This window comes from Papio anubis, chromosome 1 (assembly GCF_008728515.1).
Source record: "Papio anubis isolate 15944 chromosome 1, Panubis1.0, whole genome shotgun sequence".
Lineage (NCBI taxonomy): Eukaryota > Metazoa > Chordata > Mammalia > Primates > Cercopithecidae > Papio > Papio anubis.
The window spans coordinates 215,972,799-215,999,718 of NC_044976.1; the positions used below are offsets into that span (position 1 = coordinate 215,972,799).

A 26,920-nucleotide genomic window follows, 5' to 3' on the forward strand; every position below is an offset into this window, starting at 1 on the left:
ACAAAAAAAAAATTTAAAAATAGCTAGGTGTGGTGGCTCGTGCCTGTAGTCCCAGCTACTTGGGCTGAGGTGGGAAGCTTGCTTGAGCCCAGGAGTCCAAGGCTGAGTGAGCTAGGATCATACCACTGCACTCCAGCCTGGGCAACAGAGCAAGACTCTGTCCCAAAATAATAATAAAAATAATAATAAAGATCATGGGCTCTGAGTTTAGACAGAATTAGCTACATAATTTGAGCAAGTTGCAACTTCTCTGAACTTTGCTTTTCTTATCTATAAAACAGGAATAATATATAGAGAGACCTCAGAAGATTTTGCAAGACTAAATGAGATAATGCACACCAAAGCCCATGGAATAATTCCTGACACAAAGCAAGTATTCCTTAAGTGTTGACCATCATCATCCTCTATACTGAGTAAAATGTATCATTACTGCTTACTTATCAATCACATATAATATCCCAGGCTTTATGCTGGACGCTGAACACTTGATCATAGATTATCTCATTTGTTCTTTTCACTAATCTGATAAGGTTGTTTTGATTATTGTTGTTAACCCCATTTTACCAATGAGAAAACTAAGGTTCGGCTAGTCAGTTTGCAGGTTCATGAAATTAGTCAATGGCATAATCAGAACCTGGACCAGAATCTATCTGACAACAAAGCTCCTTAACAGATATGACATAAGTATTAGCAGGTTCAAATTCCCCTAGAACGGGTAATAATAGAAGATTCCATACCCGATTATAGGTGATACTCATGTGATAACCACAGAAACTTCTGACCTTTTAGGCCAAAAGTGAAAAGTCAAAACCCCATTCCAACTCTTGAATTAATTAAGTGATCTTTAATCTCTAAAATCTTTTATTTCAGGGATAAGTGATGATAATACCTCACATTTATATAATGCTCTGGATTAAGTCATTTGCTCTTCACTAAAATCTTATGAGACAGATAGGAATTATAACCCTCATTTTGTAGATGAAGAAAATGAAAATCGAAGAGATTAAGTGATTTGCCCAAGGTCACAAATCTAGCAAATGGAAGCAGCGCTCAAACCTAAGACTTACTTCTCCAAGTACAGTCCTATTTTTCAGTATACCATGCAGACAAACAGATGAATAATACTAATTAAAAAGTGATCTTCAAAAAAAGTAATCTCACCACTCCCCAAAAAACTAATTCACTCATCTAACTCATTCTCATTGATGATCAAAGCAATGGTATAGTTCTCTAAAATACATTTAAAGAAAGGAGATAAGACTTAGAGGAGCATAACACTGTTCAAAAAGGTAAGCCCATGGACATATAAGGAAAGCAAAAGATCCACTGGTCTCCAAGACAACAAAATAAATAAAATTACCCACCTATACTAATAGAAAATACAGTCTAGAACTATACTGAAGAATTTAGTTTAAATAAAAACAGTCAGAGTGGGTAGATATTGATGGTACAAGACACAATATCTACATCCAAGAGCTTCCAGAGGAGGTTAAAAAAAGTATTTAACAATTATTGGTTCAAATAGTTAAAATATGATTGGGCACGGTAGCTCACGCCTGTAATCCCAGCACGCTGGGAGGCCAAGGCAGGTGGATCACTTGAAGCCAGGAGTTTGAAACCAGCCTGGCCAATATAGCAAAATCCCATCTCTACTTAAAATACAAAAATTAGCCAGGCGTGGTGGTGCGCATCTGTAATCCCAGCTACTCGTCCCAGCTAGTTAGGAAGCTGAGGCATGAGAATCACTTGAACCCAGGAGGCAGAGGTTGCAGTGAGCTGAGATCGCACCACTGCACTCCAGCCTGGGCAACAGAGCAAGACTCTGTCTGGAAAAAAAAAAAAAAAAAAGTTAAAATACAAGGTGGTAAATGTGATAAAAGATACAATGCTCTGAATACATGAAAGAGTGAGCACCACCCTAAACAACCAGGAGATAATCAAAGAATCTGTTCATCTATAGAAAGAAAATGGAAAAAAGAAAAAAACAGAAGTCTCAAAATACAAGAAAAATAGCTACAAGTGACGTCCCCCTAGTGCAGAAAACCATGCCCGGTGTCTAACTCAGGCTCCACTTACCTCTTTTTTTTTTTTTTTTTTTTGAGATGGAGTTTTGCTCTTGTTGCCCAGGCTAGAGTGCAATGGCGCGATCTCGGCTCACCACAACCTCTGCCTCCCGGGTTCAAGTGATTCTCCTGCCTCAGTCTCCTGAATAGCTGGGATTACAGGCATGCACCACCACACCGGGCTAATTTTGTATTTATAGTAGAGATGGGGTTTCTCCACGTTTGTCAGGCTGGTCTCGAACTCTCAACCTCAGGTGATCCGCATGCCTTGGCCTCCCAAAGTACTGGGATTACAAGTGTGAGCCACCATGCCCAGCCCTCTCTTTTAGCATTTCCTATGCATAGTGGCCGCATGAATCATTTGACCTCGTAATAAATCGATCTTCCACAAGTGCCTCATTCATTAAATCTGCTCATTACAAGTTGGGCTCCAAACTACAATTAAATCCATGTATTTGATCTGTGACTGACAAATTATTATATTAAAGGTAGTTATTACATATGTAATTTCATTTAAAAGAAGTCCAGGCATTTTAAAATAGACTTCTAGAATCATCTGCCAGCTTGACTTGGATATCTTGACTGAAACTAACAGAAGAAAGATATTACTATAGATCTCTGATATAGAAAGGTCAAGTTCAAAAAATTCAGTTAAAAAGCAAAAACAGAAGAAAGTGAAGGGTGCTCAGAAAAAGTCCAAGCTAAGCACAGACAAAAATAACAGAGATTTAGGCTGGGCATGGTGGCTCATGCCTGTAATCCCACTTTGGGAGGCCGAGGCAGGCAGATCACCTGAGGTCAGGAGTTCAAGACCAGCCTGGACAACCTGGTGAAACCCCATCTCCACTAAAAATACAAAATTAGCCGGGCATGGTGGCGCACGCCTGTAGTCTCAGGTACTCGGGAGACTGAGGCAGGAGAATCGCTTGAACCCAGGAGGCAGAGGTTACAGTGCGCTGAGATCGCACCACTGCACTGCAGCTTGAGTGACACAGTGAGACTCTGTCTCAAAAGAAAAAAAAAAATACAGATTTTAAGCAGGCTGTTACTTACAACTGCTGCAAATATTCATATAAAACTACTATTGATTTAGCCCTAGTGTTCTCAAACTTTAGTGCCAACAAGACCAATAAAGTAGACAGAAGACAGATTGCAAAAGGAATGCATCTCTGTCCTGTAGGTAAACAGGTATCAAAATTTTATGAGTACCAGCATCACCCAGGGAGCTTGGCAAGAATGTAGATTCTGTGCCTTAAAATACTAGATATTCTCAGGAGAGGCACTGGGAGCCAGATTTTTAATAAGTCCCCTCTCTCCTTCTCCACCTCCCACTCCCCAGTAATTCTGAGGGAGGTGAATGGTAGATCACACTTTAAGAAGCAATGCAGGCCGGGCGTGGCGGCTCACGCCTGTCATCCCAGCACTTTGGGAGGCAGAGGCAGGCAGATCACGAAGTCAGGAGATCGAGACCATCCTGGCTAACACAGTGAAACCCCGTCTCTACTAAAAATACAGAAAATTAGCCGGGTGTGGTGGCAGTACCTGTGGTCCCAGCTACTGGGGAGCCTGAGGAGAATGGTGAGAACCTGGGAGGCAGAGGCGGAGGTTGCAGTGAGCCAAGATTGCACCACTGCACTCTAGCCTGGGTGACAGGGCAAGACTCCATCTCAAAAAATAATAATGAAAGAAAAAGAAGCAATGCAATTTCAGGTACTATCCTAGTACCCTTGTGTGTGTTGTCTCATTTACTCCTCATGAAGATCACATGAGGTAGATATTTCCCTGTTTTATGAATGAGAAAACAGAAGCCCAGGGTTTAAGAGGCAGAAGGTTAAACAACTAAGGAGAAAGAAAAAGGACAGAAAGGAAATTTGCTCTATTGGACAGCGATTTCAAAGTATTGTAAATAAAGAAGCTGACATTCTAAAAAATCATTAAAAACAAAAGTATCAATAGATCAGAGAGTTTCAATATCTTGTGTCATTCAGAGAGATGTGGAAGGCCAATATTGAAAGTTATAAATAACTATCCAAATATTTAAAATGCAACTCATCTCTGTTTGTAGTAGGCTGTACATAAGCCAAGGTAGAGGCCAAAAGTACACTGTATGAAGTTATTTATGCTTAAAATTTGCATTATTTGAGCTTTAAGTCTTTTTTTTTTGAGACAGTCTGGCTGTGTCACCCAGTGGGTGACAAAATCACAGCTCACAGCAGCCTCAACCCCCGAGGCTCAAGTGATCCTCCTGCCTCAGCCTCCCAACTACCTGGGACTAGAAGCATGCACCACTGCACCTTGCTAATTTTTTCCTTTTTTTTTTTTGTTTTTGTCAGGACAGGATCTTGCTGTGTTGCCTGAGCTGGTCTGGAGCTTCTGGACTCAAGTGATCTTCTCACCTTGGCCTCCCAAACTGCTGGGAGGAAAGGCACGAGCCACTGTGCCTGACTTAATTCATTTTCATAGGTGAATTAAATAATCACCTATAAACATTCACTTTGATATACCATTTCTGATGACTATACAGAATTATAGATTTGATACTAATAATTCAGCCGGTGATCCTAATCTTACTAGCTTCCCTAATCAGTAGTACCAATTGACTAAGAGTGGTAACAATAATGAAGAGAAGGAGACAGTTTCAAAAAATATTCAAAAAATGTCTCAGATGCTATCTGCAGACAGAGTGCTCTGATAATCCTGCAAATTTCAGTTATTGAGACATTTATTGAACATCCTTGTGTACTTAGCAATGAACTAGGCTCTTGGGATACACAGAAAAATAAGACAAGGTCTCTGTCCTCAAGAAGGCGAAGACCACAGGGCAAATAACTAATAAAACCTAATAATAACCAAATTAAGACTTAAATTATAATAATACCTAAATTCCACCAATCAATCACTGAGGACTGGAGGCAATGGCTCACACCTGTAATCCCAGCACTTTGGGAGGCCAAGGGGAGAGGACTGCTTGAGCCCAGGAGATCAGCCTGGGCAACACAGTGAGACTCTGTTTCTACAAATAATTTAAAAATTAGCCAGGTATAGTGGCAGGCACCTGTGCTCCCAGCTATTCCGGAGGCTGAGGTGGGAGGATTGTTTGAGTCTGGGAAGTGAAGGCTGCAGTGAGTCATGATCATGCCACTGCACCCCAGCCTCAACAGAGTGAGACCCTGTCTCAAATTAAATAAATAAATGGCTTTTTAAAAAGATCAATCAATGAAAACTAAGTAGAGCAAGGAAAGAACACGTATTCAGTATAAGGACCTAATATACACAAAATACTTCCACATGTTTTATCTCTTTTAATTCTGAGAATAATCTGAAGAGGCAGGGTTCGAGATTAAGAAAACAAACTTCAGAGCTGTTAAGTAGTTTGCCCCAACTCACATAACTCATAAAGAGGAAAAGACAAGGGAAAGCACCAAAGTGAGAGGAAGTATGACTGGTTCACAAGGCACTGAGACCAGTCAGACTAAAACACAGGATACACTGGGAAATAAAGCTGGCCAGAGTTGGGTCAGATTAGAAAGGACCACTAGTTATGCTTCATGAAATAAGAATCTGTCAGCCGGGCATGGTAGCTCATGCCTGTAATCCCAGCCCTTTGGGAGGCCGAGGCAGGCGTATTACCTAAGATCAGGAGTTCAAGACCAGCCTGGCCAACATGGCAAAACTCCGTCTCTACTAAAAATACAAAAAAAATTAGCGGGGCATGGTGGCAGGCGTCGGTAATCCCAGCTACCGGGGAGGCTGAGGCAGGAGAATTGCTTGAACCCGGGAGGTGGAGGTTGCAGTCAGTCGAGATAGCACCATTGCACTCCAGCCTGGGCAACAAGAGCGAAACTTTGTCTCAAAAAACAAATAAAGGCCGGGCGCGGTGGCTCAAGCCAGTAATCCCAGCACTTTGGGAGGCCGAGACGGGTGGATCACGAGGTCAGGAGATCGAGACCATCCTGGCTAACACGGTGAAACCCCGTCTCTACTAAGAAATACAAAAAACTAGCCGGGCGAGGTGGCGGGCGCCTGTAGTCCCAGCTACTCGGGAGGCTGAGGCAGGAGAATGGCGTGAACCCAGGAGGCGGAGCTTGCAGTGAGCTGAGATCCGGCCACTGCACTCCAGCCTGGGCAAAAAAAAAAAAAAAAAAACAAATAAAAATAAAAATAAGAATCAGTCATTAAAGGCACATTTAAGGAAGACTACTAATATGGCAACACTTCATAGAACAGATTGCAGTAGGGAGGATCTGTAAATAGATACAATCAACTAAGACACAGCTCTAGAGAGGAGCTGCCGCTGACATGCAGGAACTAACCGATACTATCAGGTAGGCAGGTGTTGCTCCAAGCTGGCCAGGCCCTCACAGGGAGGCAGTGGTGTCCTTCTGTTGAACATAAACAATTTCACAGAACATGGACCTCAGACAAGGCCACTCTGTGACCGTAATGGATCAAAACAAAAACAAGACCACTCTGCAATCGTGTCTGAACGCAACTCTGTTCAACTACAGATGTGCTCCTTGGCTGGAAGGTAGGAACCAAAACTGCAGCCTATTCTAGGATGGTGGCAGTGGGAAAAGAAGAAAGAAAGCAATATAAGTGACATTTCCAAGTAAGAATAAAAAGAACTGTTAATAGGCAATTCAAGAGAAAAAGCTGAGACTCGTACATCGCTTGAGAGAGTGGATAGCATCCAACTGATATATTATAAATTTAAATTTTATCTATAATATTTTAAATCCATATTTTTATTTAATCTAGTTAAATTAGTCCATGTTTCTTAGATTGGATAAAAGATGATGACGGAAAAATATTTAGTAGGTAATTAGAGATTAAAAAATAATGGCCGGGCGCGGTGGCTCACACCTGTAATCCCAGCACTTTGGGAGGCTGAGGTGGGTGGATCACGAGGTCAGCAGATTGAGACCATCCTGACTAACACGGTGAAACCCCGTCTCCACTGAAAATACGGAAAAAAAAAAAAAAAAAAAAAATAGCCGGACGCGGTGGCGGCGCCTGTAGTCCCAGCTACTCAGAAGGCTAAGACAGGAGAATGGAGTGAACCTGGGAGGCGGAGCTTGCAAAGTGAGCTGAGATCGCGCCACCGCACTCCAGCCTGGGCGACAAAGCGAGCCTCTGTCTCAAAAGATAATAATAATAATAATAATAATAATAATAATGCCTGCGTCCCACCTCCAAAGGCTCTGATTCGATGAGTATTGAGTGTAGCCCAGGCATCAGGATTTTTCAAAGCTCCCTAGGTGATTCCAGTGTGCAGCCAAGATAAGAACCGGTATCTTGGAGAATGCCGATGGCTCCTGACTAGGAGGAAAAAGGACAAACAATGGAGAGGGTAGAAAGGGACCCAAGAAAGTACTGGGGCAAAAAGGTAAATAGAAAAAAATGGCTGAAAGACTAGACAGACGATTCCCAGACACAGCAAGAGTCATTTAAATGATGAAAGAGTCACTATGTAACAAAAGATAGAAACCAGACAAGAAGGCTAACGTAGGTTTAGATGACTAGGAAACATGACCAACAAGTAAGGACAATACTCTGCATTAGCAAAATCTTCAGCTAGGAGACTTTCCATCTATGATCCTCTGAGGATGCCTGGATAACAGCTACATGTGCTACCACAAACAGATGTAACTGTACAGCCTGTTTCTAAATACAGTGGGGATTCCTCCAGCCCTCTTCCTTCCTAGTGTTCCCACACTGCCACCTCGTGGGTCAGCATTGCAAGGAGCCGGTTTGAAGTGGAAGGGAGTTCTAACTGGCCCTGCAAATTCACAAGGCAGGTACGTAGTAGAGCCTCAATTCAAGGGTTTAATCCTAATGTTTTCCTCTGTTTAATTACAGTGGAAGACAGCCTTAAGGTACATTGTTTCTTTTGTAGGTGATAAGAATTTTCTAAAGTTGATTATGGTGATGTTAGTATGTACTTAATGCCACTGAATGGTACACTTAAATAAATAAAAGGGTAAAGTTAATGTTACTTTATATCACTTTAAATAGGTGAATGGTATGGCATATGAGTTATATCTCAATAAAGCTGTTACAAAAAAAGTAGGAGGTTGCCAGGCACATTGGCCTGTAGTCCCAGCTACTTGCAGGGGAGGAGAGGGGGGCTGAGGCAGGAGGATCACTTGAGGCCAGGAGTTTGAGGCCAGCCTGGGCAACATAGTGAGACCTTGTCTCTTTGAAAAAACAAATAAATAAAAAGAAATGGAGTAGGAGGCAGCTGCAGCAAATACATAAATGGTTTCCTAAAACTGCAGAAAACTTTAAAAGGATGTAAGAAATCACTCAATACCTTCATTTCAAAAAGGTAAAACTGAGACTCAGATTAAACTGCTTACCCTACTTACCCAGGTAGTAAAAACTAGGCCAAAAAGGGGCACTATTAACCCATTTACGGAGGTCTTCCACCTCCCAGTCCTGAGAAGCTTTTCTCTTAAGCTTGATCCTCAGCAATGCTATCTTTTGCTGCCTAACTTATTACCGGGAGATCACCCTCACACCAATGACTTTACATAGCAGTAGTATCACCACTATTCCAACAGTTCTAGCTCAAAACCCAGCACTCGCCCTTCACTTATGCCCTGCCCTTTAATCGGTCAACAAAGTGGGTCAACTCCTCACCATGTTTGGTTCCAGGCCCTGTACCACTCCCCTAGCTCAGGCCCTCATCACTTCCCACCGAAAATAATGCACATTTTCTCCTAACTGGAGTCCTCATCTCCAGTCTTTCCACTTCTCTCCCTCATCACACAATTCACCCAAATCAAGATTCCCACACAAATCTTCCACGTGCACTTCACACCGCAGCCCAAAAATCTTTATGGGCTCCTCAACAGTCATACCTAGAAAATAAAGTTCAAAATCTCTTAGCCTTATCAAGGCCTTCTGTGTTACAGACTCTATCCCAACCTATAATCTATAATCTATACAAACGGCACGTCGCTGCAGTCATAATGGTCTACTATACAATGTCTGTGCATTTCCCAACTGGTTATTCCTCCAGAGTTGTTATCTATACCACTTATTTGACTGTATCATGACTTTTTTTTTTTTTTTCCTTTCTCAAAGGTTCTCACCTCCGACTATGCATTACCATTACTTGTGAAGCTTTACACAATTATGGGATCCTTAAGGATGTTGCTCAGACATCTGGATATTTTTTAAATCCCACAGGCAAATTTGTAAAATACCAATGATTCATACATTTTAAGTAAGTCTTTTTGTAAGATGCTTAAGTTTTCACCACCAAAACCGAACATCCAATATTAGAGTCAAAAACTCAAAAATTAAACTGCCCAGAGAAACGCTTACCTCATATCCAAGGTTTCTAGATCACTGGTACCACATAAATCTTTCCAATTAACTCTACTTTCTAACAAGAGGTAAACACAGCAGCTAAAAAAAGCTAACAAGGATGAAATTTTTATACACTCAAATTCATTTGTGAGAAACATCAACCACAACCATGCCAACTAAATATTCGACAGAATTCCTGTTTGTCCTACCTATGACAATTATTTACGTGGAAACAGAACATGCTAATGTCAATGTCCAGTTTAAAATTGAACATGCAGAATTATTTATAGATATTATAAGTAGTTGGACTAATCCCAGCTGTGGCAACTTCACCTTAGCCCTCGAATATAAAGACACAGAGAAGCAGGGAGTCAGTGAAGATGGAAAAGAAAGATGGCAGCTGTCAACCCAGACTGCTCCACAGTAACCTGGGGAGAATTAAAAATGTCGATGCTCAAGCCACACTCTAGACAAATTAAATCAGAATCTCTGAGGGCAGGACCTATGCATCAGCATTTTTTAAAGATCCCCAGGTGCTTTAAATGTGTAGCCAATGTTGAGAACCAAAGAGTCACAAGGGAATTTCTCAAAGGAAATCTGAAGATTAGAGCTATTCAAAGACAGACACAAAGAGGGAAAAAAAGTCCCAAGAATCAGTTACTACACTTCAGAAGTAAGTTGCTTTCTCATATCAATTTATGAACAATTTTTATATATTAGGAACATATACCTTTTGGCCATGCCAGCACTTTGGGAGGCTGAGGCAGGCGGATCACTTGAGCTCAGGAGTTCGAGACCAGCCTGGGTACTTGGCAAAACCCCATCTCTACCAAAAATACCAAAAAAAAAAAAAAAATTAGCCAGGGGTGATGGCACGCATCTGTAGTCCCAGCTACTCAGGGGACTGAGGTAGGCGGCTTAGGTGGGAGAATTGCTTGAACCCAGGAGGCAGAGGCTATAGTGAGTTCAGATCATGCCACCACACTCCAGCCTGGGTGACAGAGTGAGACTTCACCTCAAAAAAAAAAAAGAATAATATTCCTTTTTATGTTGAAATATTTTCCTCAATTTCTTGATTTATTGTTTATTGTTATTGTTATTGTTTTGAGACAGAGTCTTGCTCTGTCACCAGGCTGGAGTGCAGTGGCATGATCTCAGCTCCCTGCAACCTCCACCTCCCGGGTTCACGCGATTCTCCTGCCTCAGCCTCCCAGGTAGCTGGGACTACAGGCATGCACCACCATGCCCAGCTTAGTTTTTGTATTTTCAGTAGAGACGGGATTTCACCACGTTGGCCAGGATGGTCTCAATCTCTTGACCTCGTGATCTGCCTGCCTCGGCCTCCCAAAGTGCTAGGATTACAGGCGTGAGTCACCGTGCCTGGTCAGTTTCTTGATTTTTTTCGTTATAAGATGGTTCTTTAACATAAGGATGTTTTTAACTTGTATATATTCAAATCTGCCCAGTCTATCAATCTATCTTATCCCCTTGTGGTAAGTCTTATTTATTTTTGCTGCAAAGGCAATAAGAACAACAACAAAAAGAGGACTTCCTTACATTATAATTCTCAACCCAAGTAATGAATTTTAAAAATCAATATTGGCCAGATGCAGGTATCTCACACCTGTAGTCCCAGCACTTTGGGAGGCCGATGCAGGTGAATTGCTGAAGCCCAGGAGTTCAAGACCAGGCTGGGCAACATGGTGAAAGCCCATCTCTACAAAAAATATAAAAATTAGCCAGGCATGGTGGTGCATGCCTGTGTTCCCAGCTACTCGAGGCTGAGGTAGGAGGATGACTTCAGCCCAGGAGGTTGAGGCTGCAGTGAGCCGGGATCACACCACTGCATTCCAGCCTGGGTGACACAGTGAGACTCGGTCTCAAACAAACAGAAAGATCAATATTAGCCTACTGTTATAAATGCTTTTAAATGTTTAAAACTAAACATGAATAGGCCATGTGTAAAACAGTAAACTGACAACAAGTGAACTTTAAAAAAGAAACATTCTTGATTGTACTGTATTTAAACAACTAGTAATGGCTCTGTCCATTTTCACTTTTCAAATAGTAGAATGAGATATCAAGGTTATCCCATAAGTGGCCTTTATTTTTTCTACTAACAAGTAATTATTATGTCAAAAACTAGGGGAAAAACTCATTTACAGAGAATCTTCTTGCAGTAATAAACTATAAGGAGATCACCAAGCACAATTTTCCCTCCAGATCATACCAACTCCAAGTAAAACTACTAGTTTCAAACCCAGGTTTCAACTCTTATTGTGAAAAACATGGTCATCATTAATAAGCCACTAAACCATGTAAGTCTGACCAGCGCTATTTCGTTAGTGAGTTTTATATAGATATTCATGACAAAATTTAACTTGTTTGCCCTTTTTTGGTCTAATTCAAAATAAGAGTTAATGGCAAATGTTAGAGGCTAAGAACAGTTTGGAAGGGGGGTTCATGAAGGAGACCACTCAGAGATAGTGTTTTAGTGGCTAAAAAATAAGTTGCCTTATTGAAAAATGTTTGTATGCTTTTTACTCCGTTGTCCACCAGAGGGAGCATCACATCTGATTAAGAGATAATGGGGAACTCCCAGATGGAAATGGAAAATCATCTGCAACTTGATCTACAAGGTGCTACAGATGGTAGCATATACAGAGTTAAATGTAAAATCAAATCAGACAATCCCCAAAAGAATCTCAAAGTAAGTGGGAGGACAGCCTCCTAGGGAGATCTCATCTCTAAAAGAAAAATTTTTTTAATTAGCTCGGCATGATGTTGCACACCTGTGGTCTCAGCTGCTCAGAAAATTCTGGAGGTGGAGGAGGGAGGATCACTTGAGCCCAGGAATTCGAGGCTGCAGTGAGCTATGATCATACCACTGCACTACAGCCTGGGTAACACAGGGAGACCCCAGTCTCTAGAGAAAAAAAAAAAAAAGAAAAAGGAAAAAACAAGAAAAATGAGCAAAAGATAAATACGGACAAATCCCAAAAAGATATAAATGTGGCCTTTAAACACATGAAAAGATGTTTAGCTTCATCCATAATGCAATTTAAATGCAAATTAAAACTGTACTAAGATCCCACTTCTCACCCATCAGCTTAGCAAAACTTCAAAAGCTCAGGCTGCAAAGCTAAGGGAAACAAGAACTCACATACATCATTAATGGGAATGCAAAATGGTACAACCCTACATAGGTTTTACCCCTTGACCGAGAAATCCCACTTTGAGGAATCTACCAAGGATACACCAGCAACAATACAAAAACACACACGTGCAAGGTTATTCATTAGAGCAATATGCACAACTGCAAAATACTGGAAATTGCCTAAATATCCACACATAGGAAATTAGAAAGAAGTGGCTACATAAAATTGAGTATTATGGAGCTATAAAGAATAAGAAAGATCTCCATGAACTGATAATACAGTGATTTCCAATAGACACTAAGTTAAAAAAGCAAGTGCAAAAATAAGAATGGAAAATAAGAACACACATATATACTTGCTTATCTTAAAAAGAAAAAAAAATAAGATGAACCAGATGCTATGGTCTGAATGCGTATGCCCCCCAAGCTGGAGTCCAGTGGCATGATCATGGCTTATTGCAGCCTTGACCTCCTAGGCTCAAGTGATCCTCCCACCTCAGCCCCCTAAGTAACTGCGATTACAAGGTTGCACATCATACCACCCAGATAATTTTTGTGTTTTTTTTTTTAACAAGATGAAGTTTCCCCATGTTGCCCAAGCTGGTCGTGAGCTCCTGGCCTCAAAAGATCCTTCCACCTTGTCCTAACAAAGCACTGGGATTACAGGTGTAAGCCACCACACCCAGACCTAAGGTTCTTTGATTAAGCCAGATTTTAGAGAGACATGAAAAAAATGCAAAGCAATGCAATCCTCATTAAATTTTCGTTGTTTTTAAAAATACACACGGGCCTATAGTCCCAGCTACTCAGGGGGCTGAGGCAGGAGAATCGCTTGAACCTGGGAGGCAGAGGTTGCAGTGAGCTGAGATTGCACCATTGCACTCCAGCCTGGGCAACAAAGCGAGACTATCTCAATAAAAGAAAATATAGTTTGATTTCTTTAAAAATTGTTACAACGTAAAAATTTACATATATGTAACAATTTTTTAAGGAATCAAACAATCAAATGTATACGCGCGCGCACACACACACACACACACACATATATTTTGTCATTGTTGTTGTTGTTGGGTTTTTATTGGAGACAGGGTCTCACTGTGTTGCCCAGGCTGCAGCGCAGTGGCGCAATCTCAGCTCACTGCAACCTCCACCTCCCAGATGCAAGCCATTCTCCTGCCTCAGCCTCCGAAGTAGCTGGATTACAGGCATGCACCACCACATCTGGCTAATTTTTGTATTTTTAGTAGAGACAGGGTTTTGCTCTGTTGGCCAGGATGGTCTCAAACTCCTGGGTTCATGTGATCTGCCTGCCTCGGCCTCCCAAAGTACTGGAATTACAGGCGTGAGCCACCACGCCCAGCCTTAAATTTATGTTTAAATAGGTATTTTCAAAACTTAGTTTTAATTTTTATGCAGTAAATATAAATAAATAAAACCCGCATAAACAAAACATCATCAGCACTCTCAATAATGTTTTTTAAATCCCTATCAAATCCATTTTGATAATTTGGAAAAGCATAAACGGGTCCTGAGACTAAAAGATCTGAGAACCACTGGTCTGTAACACCAGCTGCCTGAAATGCCAGAGTATTAAGAGCAGGGGCTGGGGCTGGGGACTATATCACTTCTGTTGCCTGATAATGCTGGATTCCGCAGTACGTACCACCAGCACCACAGACACTGGGCCCTGCTGCTGCTGCTGCTCCTTGGGAAAATGGTTGTCGCTGGAGAGTTATTCTCTCAACCATTCTTCTTTGTGATACTTTTGTGAGGCTTTTATTCAAAGTCCTCAGAGAGTGTCTCAGATTGAACGAACTTAGGTCACTGCTGCACCCTAGCTGCAAGGGAGGTTGAGAAGGTATTTAGCCTTTTTGCCTTTTTTGATAGAAGGCAGACTTGCTCTACATCCCACCACTTAGTCATCCAATGAGGAAATCGGCAAACATAAACAGTCAAAACCACAAGCATTAGAGCCCATTGCTCCAATTCTTTCTGTGAAGGTCAGAGGCAACCTGTGGGGAATATTACAGCTCTATCGAAGATTCTCAGTGGATCTTAGAGATGGTATTACACGCAGGGAAGACAAATCCAAGTGCAGGAAAAAAACTGATATTCCAACTGACCCCCCCCATGACAAAAAGTTCTACCATAAAAACCTGACACAAGGTGGCTGGCTGGTCCTGAAGACCATTTGGGGACCAGTGTTGCCATTTGGGGAATCAGGACCAGTTAGTACTGGCAGCAAACTGGGCACTCTGTACCAGCAGAAGCCACATGGCTATCATGAGGGGAAGGCTGCATTGTTGAGTTCCAGGCACCAGCCTCTATCCCTGTCCCCATGGCTGCCCTGTTCCTGAGCCCTTTGAGCAAGCTCCAGGCTGTCTGAAGAACAACTTACTGCTATCCACAAAGCAGGTCATCCTGTCTGATGAAGAACGCCCTCTGCTGTGGCATTCACATGGACCAAATGTTTTCACCAGGGCTCTGTCATAAAGCCCTTTCCCAAACCTCCTTGCAGAAGAAAAGCAGCAGAAGCAGCAGAAGCAGCAGGAATTATGACTCCCACTTAAAAAGAAAAACGTAGTCACACCCATAAAGTCCTTTCCCAAACCACATTATTATCAATTCTTTCATCTTATTTTATTCCAAGTCCTAGACCCATTAGCCACTGCCCAGGAAGTTGCAAATCCTACTTCAAGCCATTGTTCAAGGTTCTGCTCTTTGAAATGATTTTGCTGGTCGCGTGACCTTCAGGGCCTCCAAGGAAGAGTCTGTAACACTGCAGCAATTCACTTACACCTGGTGCTAACCGTATTTCACAAAATCAGCCGTAAACCCAGTAATGTCTTTTTACATTATTTTCACAGAGGTAAGCGCTTCCCTGTCTCCACTAGCCTCTTCTACTCTACTGACCCTTAAACCTTGGGTTACTGTAGCGAATGTGAGAATTGTGCCTTTGCTGAAACTATTCATTCCAATGTCTAACATTCTTAGTAACTTCATGTATTTAGATAATTCAGCTAACACCTCAGCCTTTGGGATTCCTGACCAAAAATCTTTTCTTACTCCCTACCTTGGCCACGTTCTGCCACACCCCGAACCTTGTTGTATCAAGACGCACACTACTTCTAAGCATGGATATATCAAGTCAACCCATTATCTGATCACCATTTCTCTGACCACATGAGGACCTCTAATCCATTGATTCGGCCACATTTCACTGGCCATCACCTTCCTTATGACCCCATTCCCTACCTGAGAAACCATGATCCACAATTACACCCTCCCTTGCCTACAACTTCAACTTCCTGTCCCTTCTCTCCGTCCATCATACTAACCTAGTAATCCTGGGTAAATTCAGTTCTCGTAGCCAAGCAACTGGCAATTGGGAGAGGAAGGAAACATGACCCAACTAACTGTTCCCACTTTAAATAAATGAACACAAGTTTTAAGTAGACCCTCAGCACTTTTCAACAATCCTACATTTCACAAGGCAATTTATGCTTCTCTCCTAGAAGACTATTTCCAATCTCTCCTAAGGCTGAGTCACTTAGCAACCACTTCCCTAGGTGTCCTTAAACTTTTCAATCACCACTGCTGTTGCCTTTTCTGGCACCTCTTCTTCTTACCCTCATATATGAAGACGCTCCCTCCCGTCTCCACCCCAGGTTCAGTCCTTGGCCAAGAGAGATTCCATCATCTCACCAAACGCAGTGAGTTACTACCCTTTATTGCCTGGTCACATTTACTCACACTGCAACTCAAATGCAGTTGCCTTTTTTTTTTCTTTTTTGAGACAGGGTCTCACTCTGTCGCCCAGGCTGGAGTGCAGTGGCGTGATCTCCACTCATGGCAACCTCCACTTCCTGGGCTCAACTGATTCTCCCACCTCAGCCTTCTCAGTAGCTGGGACTACAGGCATGCACCCGGGTAATTACTTGTATTTTTAGTAGAGACAGGGTTTTGCCATGTTGCACAGGCTTATCTTGAACTTATGGGCTCAAGAGATTCACCTGCCTCAATCTCCCAAAGTGCTGGGACTACAGGCATGAGCCACCATGCCCAGCCTGCTTTATTTTCTATAACTGATCTAATCTGTCTCCTGAACATGTGCCGTTTTTTCTTTTCTTTTTTTTTGAGACGGAGTCTCGCTGTGCTCCCAGGCTGGAGTGCAGTGGCGTGATCTCGGCTCACTGCAAGCTCCGCCTCCCGGGTTCACGCCATTCTCCCGCCTCAGCCTCCCAAGTAGCTGAGACTACAGGCGCCCGCCACCACGCCCGGCTAGTTTTTTTTTGTATTTTTAGTAGAGACGGGGTTTCACCATGTTAGCCAGGATAGTCTCAATCTCCTGACCTCGTGATCCACCCGCCTCGGCCTCCCAAAGTGCTGGGATTACAGGCTTGAGCCACCGCGCCCGGCCTAAGCCACCGCGCCCGGCCGCCGTTTTTTCTATAATTAATCTAATATTACTCATGAATATCTACTCTAATAAATATCCAGGAAATTTAAAACTTGTCAAACAGTATCTCAATCTCTTCCACTTAATACTCAGACTTGGTTGAACTCCTTACCTGGGCTGGTTTAAAACGGTATCTGAATCTCTTCCAGTTAATGCTCAGGCTGTGTTGAACTCCTTATCCGGGCTGGTTTTGAAACATATCTCAATCTCTCTTCCAGCAATACCAGGCTCTTGCTGAACTCCCACCCGGGCTGGTTTTAAACAGTATCTCACCCTTCCAGTTAATACCAGGCTCTGTTGAACTCCCCACCCGGCTATTAAAACAGTATCTCACCTCTTCCCAGTTAATACCAGGCTATGTTGAACTCCTTACCCGGCTAGTTTAAAACGGTATCTGAATCTCTTCCAGTTAATACTCAGACTGGGTTGAACTCCTTACCTGGGCTAGTTTAAATGGTTGCTTTTGGGTAGGTTTCCCTCCAAGGTCTTATAGGACATCCTAGAAGAAATAGTGGCAAGAAGACCTTGGATCTGGGTTGTTTCTCTGGATCCTCACTGGTCTCTGCTGCAAGGAGGTAATCAGGTCCTATGGCTGAACTGGTCCCATCTCATCTTTTAGGATGTCATGCTGGCTCTCATCCCTGGAGTCTGTGATCCTGACCTCCAGTCTATAGTCACACAGTTTTTTGTCATGATGCCAGCAGTTCCACCATGCCAATAAGCTCCTCCACCTCCTTCAAAGTGGTATGAGAGCATTTCAGAATCCCCTGTTACCACAAACTCAACTATCTAGCCACTTCCTTCCACCACTGCTGTGCTATAGGCCCGTGTCGGCCTATCACTAACCTGCATAACATCTCCTCTCAAGATTCCACATAAGGAGCAGAGCAAAAGGCCTTCCACTGTTGACTGTCCCCTCAACCCATTTAACATCCCCACCCTAACCCTAGAACTTTAGCCAGCCAAGAAAGATCAGAACACATATTTCTCACAATCTGTTTTCCCTACCTCTGTCCCCCTGCTTCTCACAATCCACCAGGACTGAAAGGGATGACACGTCTACTTCCAAGTCATCCTCCTTCCTCCTGGGAGGCACTAAGCCTCATCTCAGCCTTAATGCAGGATGAGCTATTCTCTTTACCCTACCGGAGAAACTATCATTAGAGTTTGCCAGAAGTAACTCTTGATATGGAAGCTGCAGGCAACTTGGAACTTGAGAAAAACAAAAACAAACATACAGCTACTTAAAGTTCCCCAAAATATTAACCCTTGAATGATTAACATCTCCCATGTGCTAGGCCCTGGGGATATAAAGAAGATTAGACTTAGAGCACTACACTAGGGAGTGAGAAGGTTTACAAATAAAACCATAACAATGGAATTTTATGTGCTACACTGACCAAAGCAAACAGGAAATACACATAACCCATACTCAATTGTCAATCAACCTCTTCTATCTCCGTCAAATTAAAAATGCATGCAGGCCGGGCGCGGTGGCTCAAGCCTGTAATCCCAGCACTTTGGGAGGCCGAGACGGGGGATCACGAGGTCAGGAGATCGAGACCATCCTGGCTCACACAGTGAAACCCCGTCTCTACTAAAAATACAAAAACTTAGCCGGGCGAGGTGGCAGGCGCCTGTAGTCCCAGCTACTCGGGAGGCTGAGGCAGGAGAATGGCATGAACCCGGGAGGCGGAGCTTGCAGTGAGCTGAGATCCGGCCACTGCACTCCAGCCTGGGTGACAGAGCCAGACTCCGTCTCAAAAAAAAAAAAAAAAAAAAAAAAAAAATGCATGCAATGGCAGAAGGACAATATAAGTGATTTCAGGCCGGGGACAGTGGCTCACGCGTGTAATCCCAGCACTTTGGGAGGCTGAGGCGGGTAGATCACTTGAGGTCAGGAGTTTGAGACCAGCCTGACTAATGTGGTGAAACCCCATCTCTACTAAAAATACAAAAAACTTAGCCTGGCGTGGTGACACATGCCTGTAATCCCAGCTATTCAGGAGGCTGAGGCAGGAGAATCGCTTGAACCTGGGAAGCGGAGGTTGCAATGAGCCAAGATCGCACCACTGCACTCCAGTCAGGGCAACAAGAGCAAAACTCCATCTTAAAAAAAAAAAAGTGATTTTAGGTTATAATTTCATTGCCATTTACTCTTTCTACAACTTACATACTTCATTTTCTTTTCCAGGCACAACATGAAAAACCAGAAGCCATTCCTTAATGAGAAGAAAAAGGTAAGATAAGCCTTGAAGCAGGTTCACCTTTCTCCATTAAGAAAAACAAGTACACAGAACTAAAGCTACTAATCAAAACAGCTCTAGACCAAAGGAACTCATGTAAAACTTGGTAACCATTATTTCTGGAGCCTAAGGAAGTAGAGTTGTACATCCCTTAAGGACATCATTAGGTGATTTCATTGTTGTGGGAACATCATGGCGTATCCTCACATAAACCCAGAGTGTACAGCCTGCTACACACCTAGGCTAGCAGGTATTGTCTGTACTGCCTACTGCGCAGAGGCTATAAACCTGCACCGCATGTTACTGTACTGCATACTGTAGGTAACTGTAAGACAATGGTAAGTATTTGTGTACCTAAACGTATCCAAACACAGAAAAGGTACAGTTAAAAAATGATATAATTGGCCGGGCGCGGTGGCTCAAGCCTATAATCCCAGCACTTTGGGAGGCCGAGATGGGTGGATCACAAGGTCAGGAGATCGAGACCATCCTGGCTAACACGGTGAAACCCCGTCTCTACTAAAAAAAAAAAAAGCAAAAACTAGCCGGGCCAGGTGGCAGGTGCCTATAGTCCCAGCTACTTGGGAGGCTGAGGCAGGAGAATGGCGTGAACCCAGGAGGCGGAGCTTGCAGTGAGCTGAGATCCAGCCACTGCACTCCAGCCTGGGTGACAGAGTGAGACTCTGTCTCAAAAAAAAAAAAAAAAAAAAAAAGATATAACCATACAGGGCCGCTGTCATGTATGTGGTCTTTCATTGACCAAAATGTCGTTATGCAGTGCATGACTGTAGTTATCAATATCTGTCTTTTTAATTCTATTATGATTTTTCCTTTCCCATGTAACTGTTAATTGCTACAAACTAACATTTTCATTCCATACTTAATTCAGATGGAAGGCGGCAGAAGGACAGGGACAGTTAGGAGGAAAATTCTGCCACACATTCATACTAAAACTAAGGGCTTACTATGTTAGACACTGGAGCTACACAAATTGAAAGACACACTATTCTCAAAGACTTCACAATGGACAGTGAATAAAAAGAAACAAATTTTACTTACAAGATGATAAGTAATACGGAAACTTATCCCTTAAGGACAGGCATGCAACAGTGGCAGAAAACTACATCAAACAATGCACCAACACTTCCCTGACACTATTTTCAGGTTGTAGTGATTCCCAACCAGGCTCTTCGGGACACTATAACCACTAAAATGGGAGTGTTCAAACAGAGCAACTAATTACCACAACATAAGTGAACTGTGTGTCCTGGCAATCCAAAATAAGTGCAAATATTTTGTGTCTGTGTAAAATACTAACAAGTATTTGTTAGTCATTATGAAGAATCTGTTTAGCTTGTTTTGTTTAGATGCTTAGCATTTACTTATATCCCTTTTTCTATGTTTATGTGTGCTGATTTCCCCACTGGATAACTATGGGTGGGAAGTAGAGCGAGCCTGCCTTCTATCTCAAAAGCCAAAAAGGCTAAATACCTACTCAACCTCCCTTGCAGCTAGGCTGCAGGCAGTGACCTAAGTTTAGCCAATCCAAAACACTCACTGAGGACTTTGAATAAAAGCTAGTACCACAAAGAAGAATGGTTGAGAGAATAACTCTCCAGCAACAGCCAGATTCCCAAGGAGCAGCAGCAGCAGCAGCACCAGGGTTCAGTGTCCATGGTGTTCGCGGTGCATACTGCAGAATCCAGTATTATCAGGCGACAGAAGTGATATACTCCCCAGACCCCAGTCCCAACTACTTTCGCAGTGCAATCCTGACTTGGTTCCGGCCCATGTCCAGTCAACTCTCGGCAGACTTTAAAGCAACACTGAGAACTCCCCCAGTACTCTTTCATGAAATTCCTTTTTTGCTTAAATCCCCACAGTTACTGCAAACAGGAAAAATGAATGAGACTAATGAAATAGTATAGTAAATTAACAAGCATCCCGCCCACAAAGGGTTTGTGTAGTTTATTTTGGAAATGCACAATTCCGTGTGTCACAGGACTCAAGTGCAGCTCTAATGATTGAATTGCCAATTTGTCACCATTTATTCATTCCAAAACTTTTCTGTTCCAAGAACTATCTTGAAAGGAATGAATTGTTTTCAACCACACAGTTTACAAAAACTTCAAGGTGCTGCTCTCTCTCCCAAACAGATGTTTTCGCTGTTATCATTACTTCAGAAAGCAACAGACAAAATTATTATTTGGTAGCTTTAAAATGCAAAGTCATATTCCTGAATTATGAATCAATGAGAACAAAGTAAGAACAACGGTCAAATTACAGATACGAGTTTTGCACTTACCGTCCCACCTCCACCCACCTAAATCTCAGACTGGCAGGTCTGAAAAGCGGCCATGCACAAAATCATTGTACTCGTCTCAAAACAGAACTCTTCTTCCTCGCACACAGAAGCTCAATAGTATTTGTTGACTGAATGCAATTCCCATGACTATGTATGTATGTTACACATTTCCATAAATTGCTTTCACATAGCACTTTACACCGGCACAGTGCGTCCAGGCTTCCAAAACACTTTCACGTGAATCCCTGCATCTAGAAAGGTGGTTAAGAGACACGCCTGCACAGCCATTAAACGGCACAGCACACGGGGGCCCGTGTCTGATGCTCTCACCGCACATTAATTGCCCCTCTATTTCAGCCCTTCTGGTACACTGCAATTATCTCTGTCACTTCATCGGCTCCTTAAGGAGGTCCCGTTCATCTTCGTATCCCCAGGCCTCCCAGAACCCAGACCACAGAGGTGCACGGTAAACATCAAGACTCTTCCACCTCCTGCAAGCCTGACGCTTCACCGGCGGGGCCTCTGCAGGGGAACCTGATTCATACACATCCCGGCTCCCACCCACCCCACGCCCGCCACTTGTGATTTCCACAGCCGCACCAAGGACGCTTGTCGCACAGGACGCCGACTTTTGGTTTCCCAGCAAAATTACCCGGCACAACGCTTCCCCCTCAAGTCTGCCCAACGGCTTTCCCATTTCCACCGCAGCCCAGGCTGGGGGGCAGTGGCTGAGCCGGGCCCCCTCCCCAGCCCCGCTGCGGCAACCGAGGGGGGTGTCCGGGCGGGGCCTGTCAGCCGCGACCCGCCCCCGGGCACACGCGCGTCAGGGGCAGCCCCGCCAAGCTGCCCGTGCAGCCCCATCCAGCAGGAGTCCCGCGGCCGCCGCCCGCCCGACGCCCCCAGCAGCCCACACAGCTCGCGACTCAGGTGGGCGAGGGCGCCCCATACGCACCCGAGGAGGCAGCGGTCGCAGACAACGCCACGACTCCCCTTGCACACCGTGTACGCCAAGGGATCCGAGCGGAAGAGCAGCTCTCCGGGGCGCAGCGCGGTCACGGCGCGCAGCCCGTTTCCCCTGTTGGCGGTGGCGAACTTTTCCACCTTCAGCGGCTCCATCCTCCCGCAGCTCCGGCACCTCAGACGGCTGCCCGCGTCCAGCCGCTGGCGTCTCACGGGCTGCCGGGACCCGCGCGCCTGCGCCCTGCGCGCCCACGTACGCCCGAGGGGCGGGGCGGGCGCGATGGGGCATGAGCATGCGCAGATGGAGTCTGGAGGGATGGCTGGAGCGGCGTGTGTGGGACCGCAAGGGAGTCGTAAGGCTCCGCGTGCGGCTCGTGCCCACGGCGCCTGCGCAGAAGAAAGGCGGGTTTTTTTTCCCTCTAACATTGTATTATGATAATTTTAACGCATACGGAACAGTTGAAAACAGTGCAATGAACACCTGTATTCCTCCGCCTCAATCAGACAGCCCAGCACTTTGCCATTTCTGCTGGTTGCTCTCTCCCCACCTGTAGCTATGTATGCATGTATTGTCGTTAAACTATTTCAAAGTTGCAGGCATCGTGACATCACAACTAGTACTTTACATCGTAACTTTTTTTGGTTCTGGGACGGAGCCTTGCTTTGTCGCTCAGGCTGGAGTGCAGTGGCGAGATCTCGACTCACTGCAACCTCCGACCTCCGGGTTCAAGCGATTCTCCTGCCTCAGCCTCCCTAGTAGCTGGGACTACAGGCGTGTGTGTGCAATCCTCCCGCCTCGGCCTCCTGACTAGACGGAACTATAGGCACACGCCACCATGCCTGGCTAATTTTTTTTACTTTCCTCCAGAGACAGGGTCTACCTATGTTGCCCAGAGAATCACAATCTCCTGGCCTCAAGTGAACCTGAACCTCCTGCCTCGACCTCTCGAATTGCTGGGATTACAGGTGTGAGCCACCACACCCAGCCTAAATTTCTTTTTTGTTTTTTGGGTTGTGTTTTGTTTTGTTTTGTTTTTTGAGACGGAGTCTCTGTCACCCAGGCTGGAGTGCAGTGGCACAATCTTGGCTCACTGCAACCTCTGCCTCCCGGGTTCAAGTGATTCTCCTGCCTCAGCCTCCCAAGTAGCTGGGACTACAGGCGCCTGCCACCACACCGGCTAATTTTTGTATTTTTAGTAGAGACGAGGTTTCACCGTGTTAACCAGGATGGTCTCGATCTACCCTCGTGATCCGCCCGCCTCGGCCTCCCAAAGTGCTGAGATTACAGGCGTGAGCCACCGCGCCTGGCTCACCTGGCCTAAATTTCTTAGTTTGGACAAATGTGCCATGGTAATGCAAAATGTCGTTATTAAGGCAGCTGGATGGAAAGTGTAGGAGTAACTATAGTACCTTTCAATTTTTCTGTGTATCTAAAATTATTTCAAAAGTAAACATTTATTTTAAAACATGAAGGTGGTTATGCTTCCATGAGTGTAAAGTACAAAAGGAAGGCTCATGGTGCCCTCAGAAGTCAGAACACTGGTTTCAGGGCTGGGGGTGCTGGGAGGGGCTGGGCGTGGTTGGCTTTGTGATCTAGGGGCTGGTGTGTGAATATCTTTTGAGCAGTGCACTTACCAGGGATGTAAGTCATATCTTAATAAATTTTCATAAGTTTGACAAAAAGTAAAATGAGGATGGGAAGCTTGTTTGGGTTGTGGGACCTCGGGTGCTTATCCAGCCATGAGCTCTGGCCCAGATGCTTCTAGAAGCCTGGAGGGAACTGAGAACATTCCAAGTAGAGGTGGCAGAGTTAAGGCCCCGAGGTGGGAACGCAGTGCTGCACATCCCCAGCTGGGAATGGGGTGTCCATGGCACGTCCATGTCCACATTGTGGCTCGGTGCAGTGAAAGCCAATCTCAGCCCCCTCCGCAGTGTGATTAACCTGCCAGCAGGTGGCCAGCTGGTCCTCCTGGGAAATGGTGCCAACCCCGGGATTGGCACGAGACCAAGTGTCTCGTCCACAGACGAGCGATGGTGTCAGCCTGGTGAGCCTCAGTAAGGGCACGTGCAGGATGCTGAGCCTCTTCCATTCCCATGCCTGTCTCAAGGCCACTTGCTCCGTGGGCCCATCCAGCAAGCATGGTGGCCGGTAAAGACGCCAGCTGCATCCACACAGCGTGCCGTTTTGCTCACCTCAGGACAAGAGCATCCTGCGTAGTAATTCTCTTTGGTGGGAGCACTGGAAACATGAACCACGGATACCTTCAGCGTCTGAGCCACCGAGGAGAGGGCTGCAGGGCACCCTGCTGTCAGGAAACCCTGCACTGGCAGCTGGAAGGCACATGGTGGTGGCGCCTGCTGTGGCTGCCACAGTTGCTGCGAGGCTTCGGGATCTCGCCAGCCTCTGCAAGGTGAATTGTGACAGTGCAGAGCTCCGCAGTGCCAGGGTCCCCTGCATGGCCATGCTGACTGCAGCTGGGAGCCCGCCACATCCCTGGTTCCCCGCTCTTTCCAGGGCTGGGGTCTAGACCAGGCCCCTCTTGGCCTAGGAATTGTGCCCTGGGAGGGGGACACTGTCCCACAGGTTGGGATCGAGGACCCAGGGCATGGTGCTGGCTGGCTGGGCTGCGGGGATGCCATGCTCACCTTTTTCTCTCATGGCCTTGACGGGACCAGCTTCCTCATTGAACAGCATTTTCCAAGGTGTCTGGGGCTGCAGGGCAGCTGTTGCAGTGCCACCCTGGTTCCTTCTAGGCAAGCCAGTCACTCGCCACCAAGGGGGCCAGATGCAGGTGCCCATGCTGCAGTGGGGGCATCTCCCAACTTCCCTCTTAGTCCTGATGGGCCTGGGCAGGGCCTGATATCGGGGTCCCCATGAGCTTCCTGGGCTAAGCCTGCCCCATGGTCCCGGGGCTGTCCAGGACACATTCAGAAAGGACATGAGCCCAGCAGCTCGGTTTGAAATTATAAAGGAACCAAGGGCCCCCCACATCCAAGTCCACTGGGAGTCGGAGCAGGGAGTTCCGCTGCAGGTACCTCCAGGAACCCCGAGGTCCTCCCTGAGCCTAGGCCAGGCTGGGCACACCATAAATCCTGGGTGCCCCCAGAGAGTAGCCTGCTGCCCTGGGCTCCCCAGAAGCCCCCTCATGCCCCTGGGCCACATGGAAGCCCCACCAGGACAGGGTGTGACAGGACGAGGAACCCATGGCAGGAAAGTGGACCAAATGGGCCGCTGGAACCAGGCTGGTGGGCAGAGAGGGGCGTGCCCATCCCCCTTGCACAGGGCTTTCCTCTCATATGAAACCAGCACAGGCCTGGGTGCCGAGAACACTTGCTTGGGTTTGGCTGAAAGAAAAACATGTGGTCAGACAGCACCCACTGTGGGCCCAAAGAGTCCTTTCTGGGCCGGGCCCCACCTGCCTGGGTCTCTGGAGTCCGCAGGGTCTCTGTGCGGCCCCTGAGGTCTGACACTGAGGACACACCTGCAGGCTGCTGATTCTGGAGGGAGGGGTGTGTGTCGCCTGCGGTGGGGAAGCTGTCGGGACACAGCAGGTGGCTCCTGGGACCGCCCCCAGGCTTCAGGCTGGCTGGGGGCTTCCTGCCCAATGCCCTCATCCCAGGGCTGTTGGGCCTGGGATCCGATCCCCTGTCAGAACTCAGGTGGGAGGGGCCTTGGCTGTCACCCAGCCCCCTTGCCACCTCACATGGGGACCTGTCTCCACAGTGGATAAGAGGGCCCAGATACGGGGCCCCCTCTGCCCTCCTGGGCTGCCCGGTCCATGCCAGGACAGACCATTCCCACACCTGGCTGAACTCTTGGCTCTGGCTCTGGCCAGGGGTCCCACCTGTGCCCTTGCCCTGAATGCTCTGAGGGTCAGGGACACTGATTCCCTTGTCTCCCTGGCTCAAGCCTTGTTGTCCTGGCACCCTGGGAGGGGTGTTCAGGAGTGAGGGACCTATGCTGTTCTCTGAGGCTGTCAGTGCTTGCAGGGAGGGGCAGGGGGGTCCCACAAATGGGTCTGGCTCCTCCAGTGCCATTAAGGGCCCCGTGGGGGGTGGGGTGGGACACCATGGAAAGTGGGAGGGGGCTTGTTGGAGAGGTCTTGCCCACATCCCCTCCTGTGTGCACAGCATGTCCAGTGCACATGCACTGAGCTCCTGCCCTGAGGACCGGGGGGCCTATTGTACGTCCTTAGAGTCCAGGAGGAAGAGGAGGAAGAAAAGGTGCAAGAGGAAGACCCAGGTAGTGGGCTTGGGGGTCCGGGGCACTCCCCCACTATTGACTCCCCAGAGGGTGACTCAGAAGGGGACCTGGTATGAAAGCCCACCTGGGGGTGGCAGGTCCCCATGCTTCCTTGTTAGTTTCCTCGTAGAGGCCCAATGGTGCCTGAGAACTGCAACTTCACCTAGGCC

General features: G+C 45.8%; 2 protein-coding genes across 2 annotated transcripts in view; both read right to left on the reverse strand.

The window, feature by feature from the left end:
* SMYD3 (SET and MYND domain containing 3) overlaps nt 1–22,777 on the reverse strand; it is a 758,734-nt gene extending 735,957 nt beyond the window's left edge. The window contains exon 1 of the mRNA XM_017953214.3: nt 22,500–22,777. Coding sequence (XP_017808703.3) covers nt 22,500–22,663 — 164 coding nt within the window. The 5' untranslated portion in view covers nt 22,664–22,777. The remainder of the gene's footprint in view (nt 1–22,499) is intronic.
* A 972-nt stretch (nt 22,778–23,749) lies between these two features.
* LOC101015644 lies at nt 23,750–26,605 on the reverse strand. The gene is made up of 2 exons (XM_021932025.2): nt 25,154–26,605; nt 23,750–24,911 (listed from the first exon to the last, which is right to left on the reverse strand). The coding sequence occupies exons 1-2, from the start codon at nt 25,668–25,670 to the stop codon at nt 24,817–24,819; spliced, it is 612 nt and encodes a 203-aa protein (XP_021787717.2). The 5' UTR covers nt 25,671–26,605; the 3' UTR covers nt 23,750–24,816.
* Nucleotides 26,606–26,920: the final 315 nt, after the last annotated feature.

Coding starts and splice junctions, on each gene's coding strand:
- LOC101015644 (XM_021932025.2), bottom strand. CDS start 25,670: ATGTGGCCCAGGGGCATGAGGGGGCTTCTGGGGAGCCCAGGGCAGCAG. Junction 24,912..25,153: donor CAAGGCCATGAGAGAAAAAG/GTGAGCATGGCA, acceptor TTCACCTTGCAG/AGGCTGGCGAGATCCCGAAG.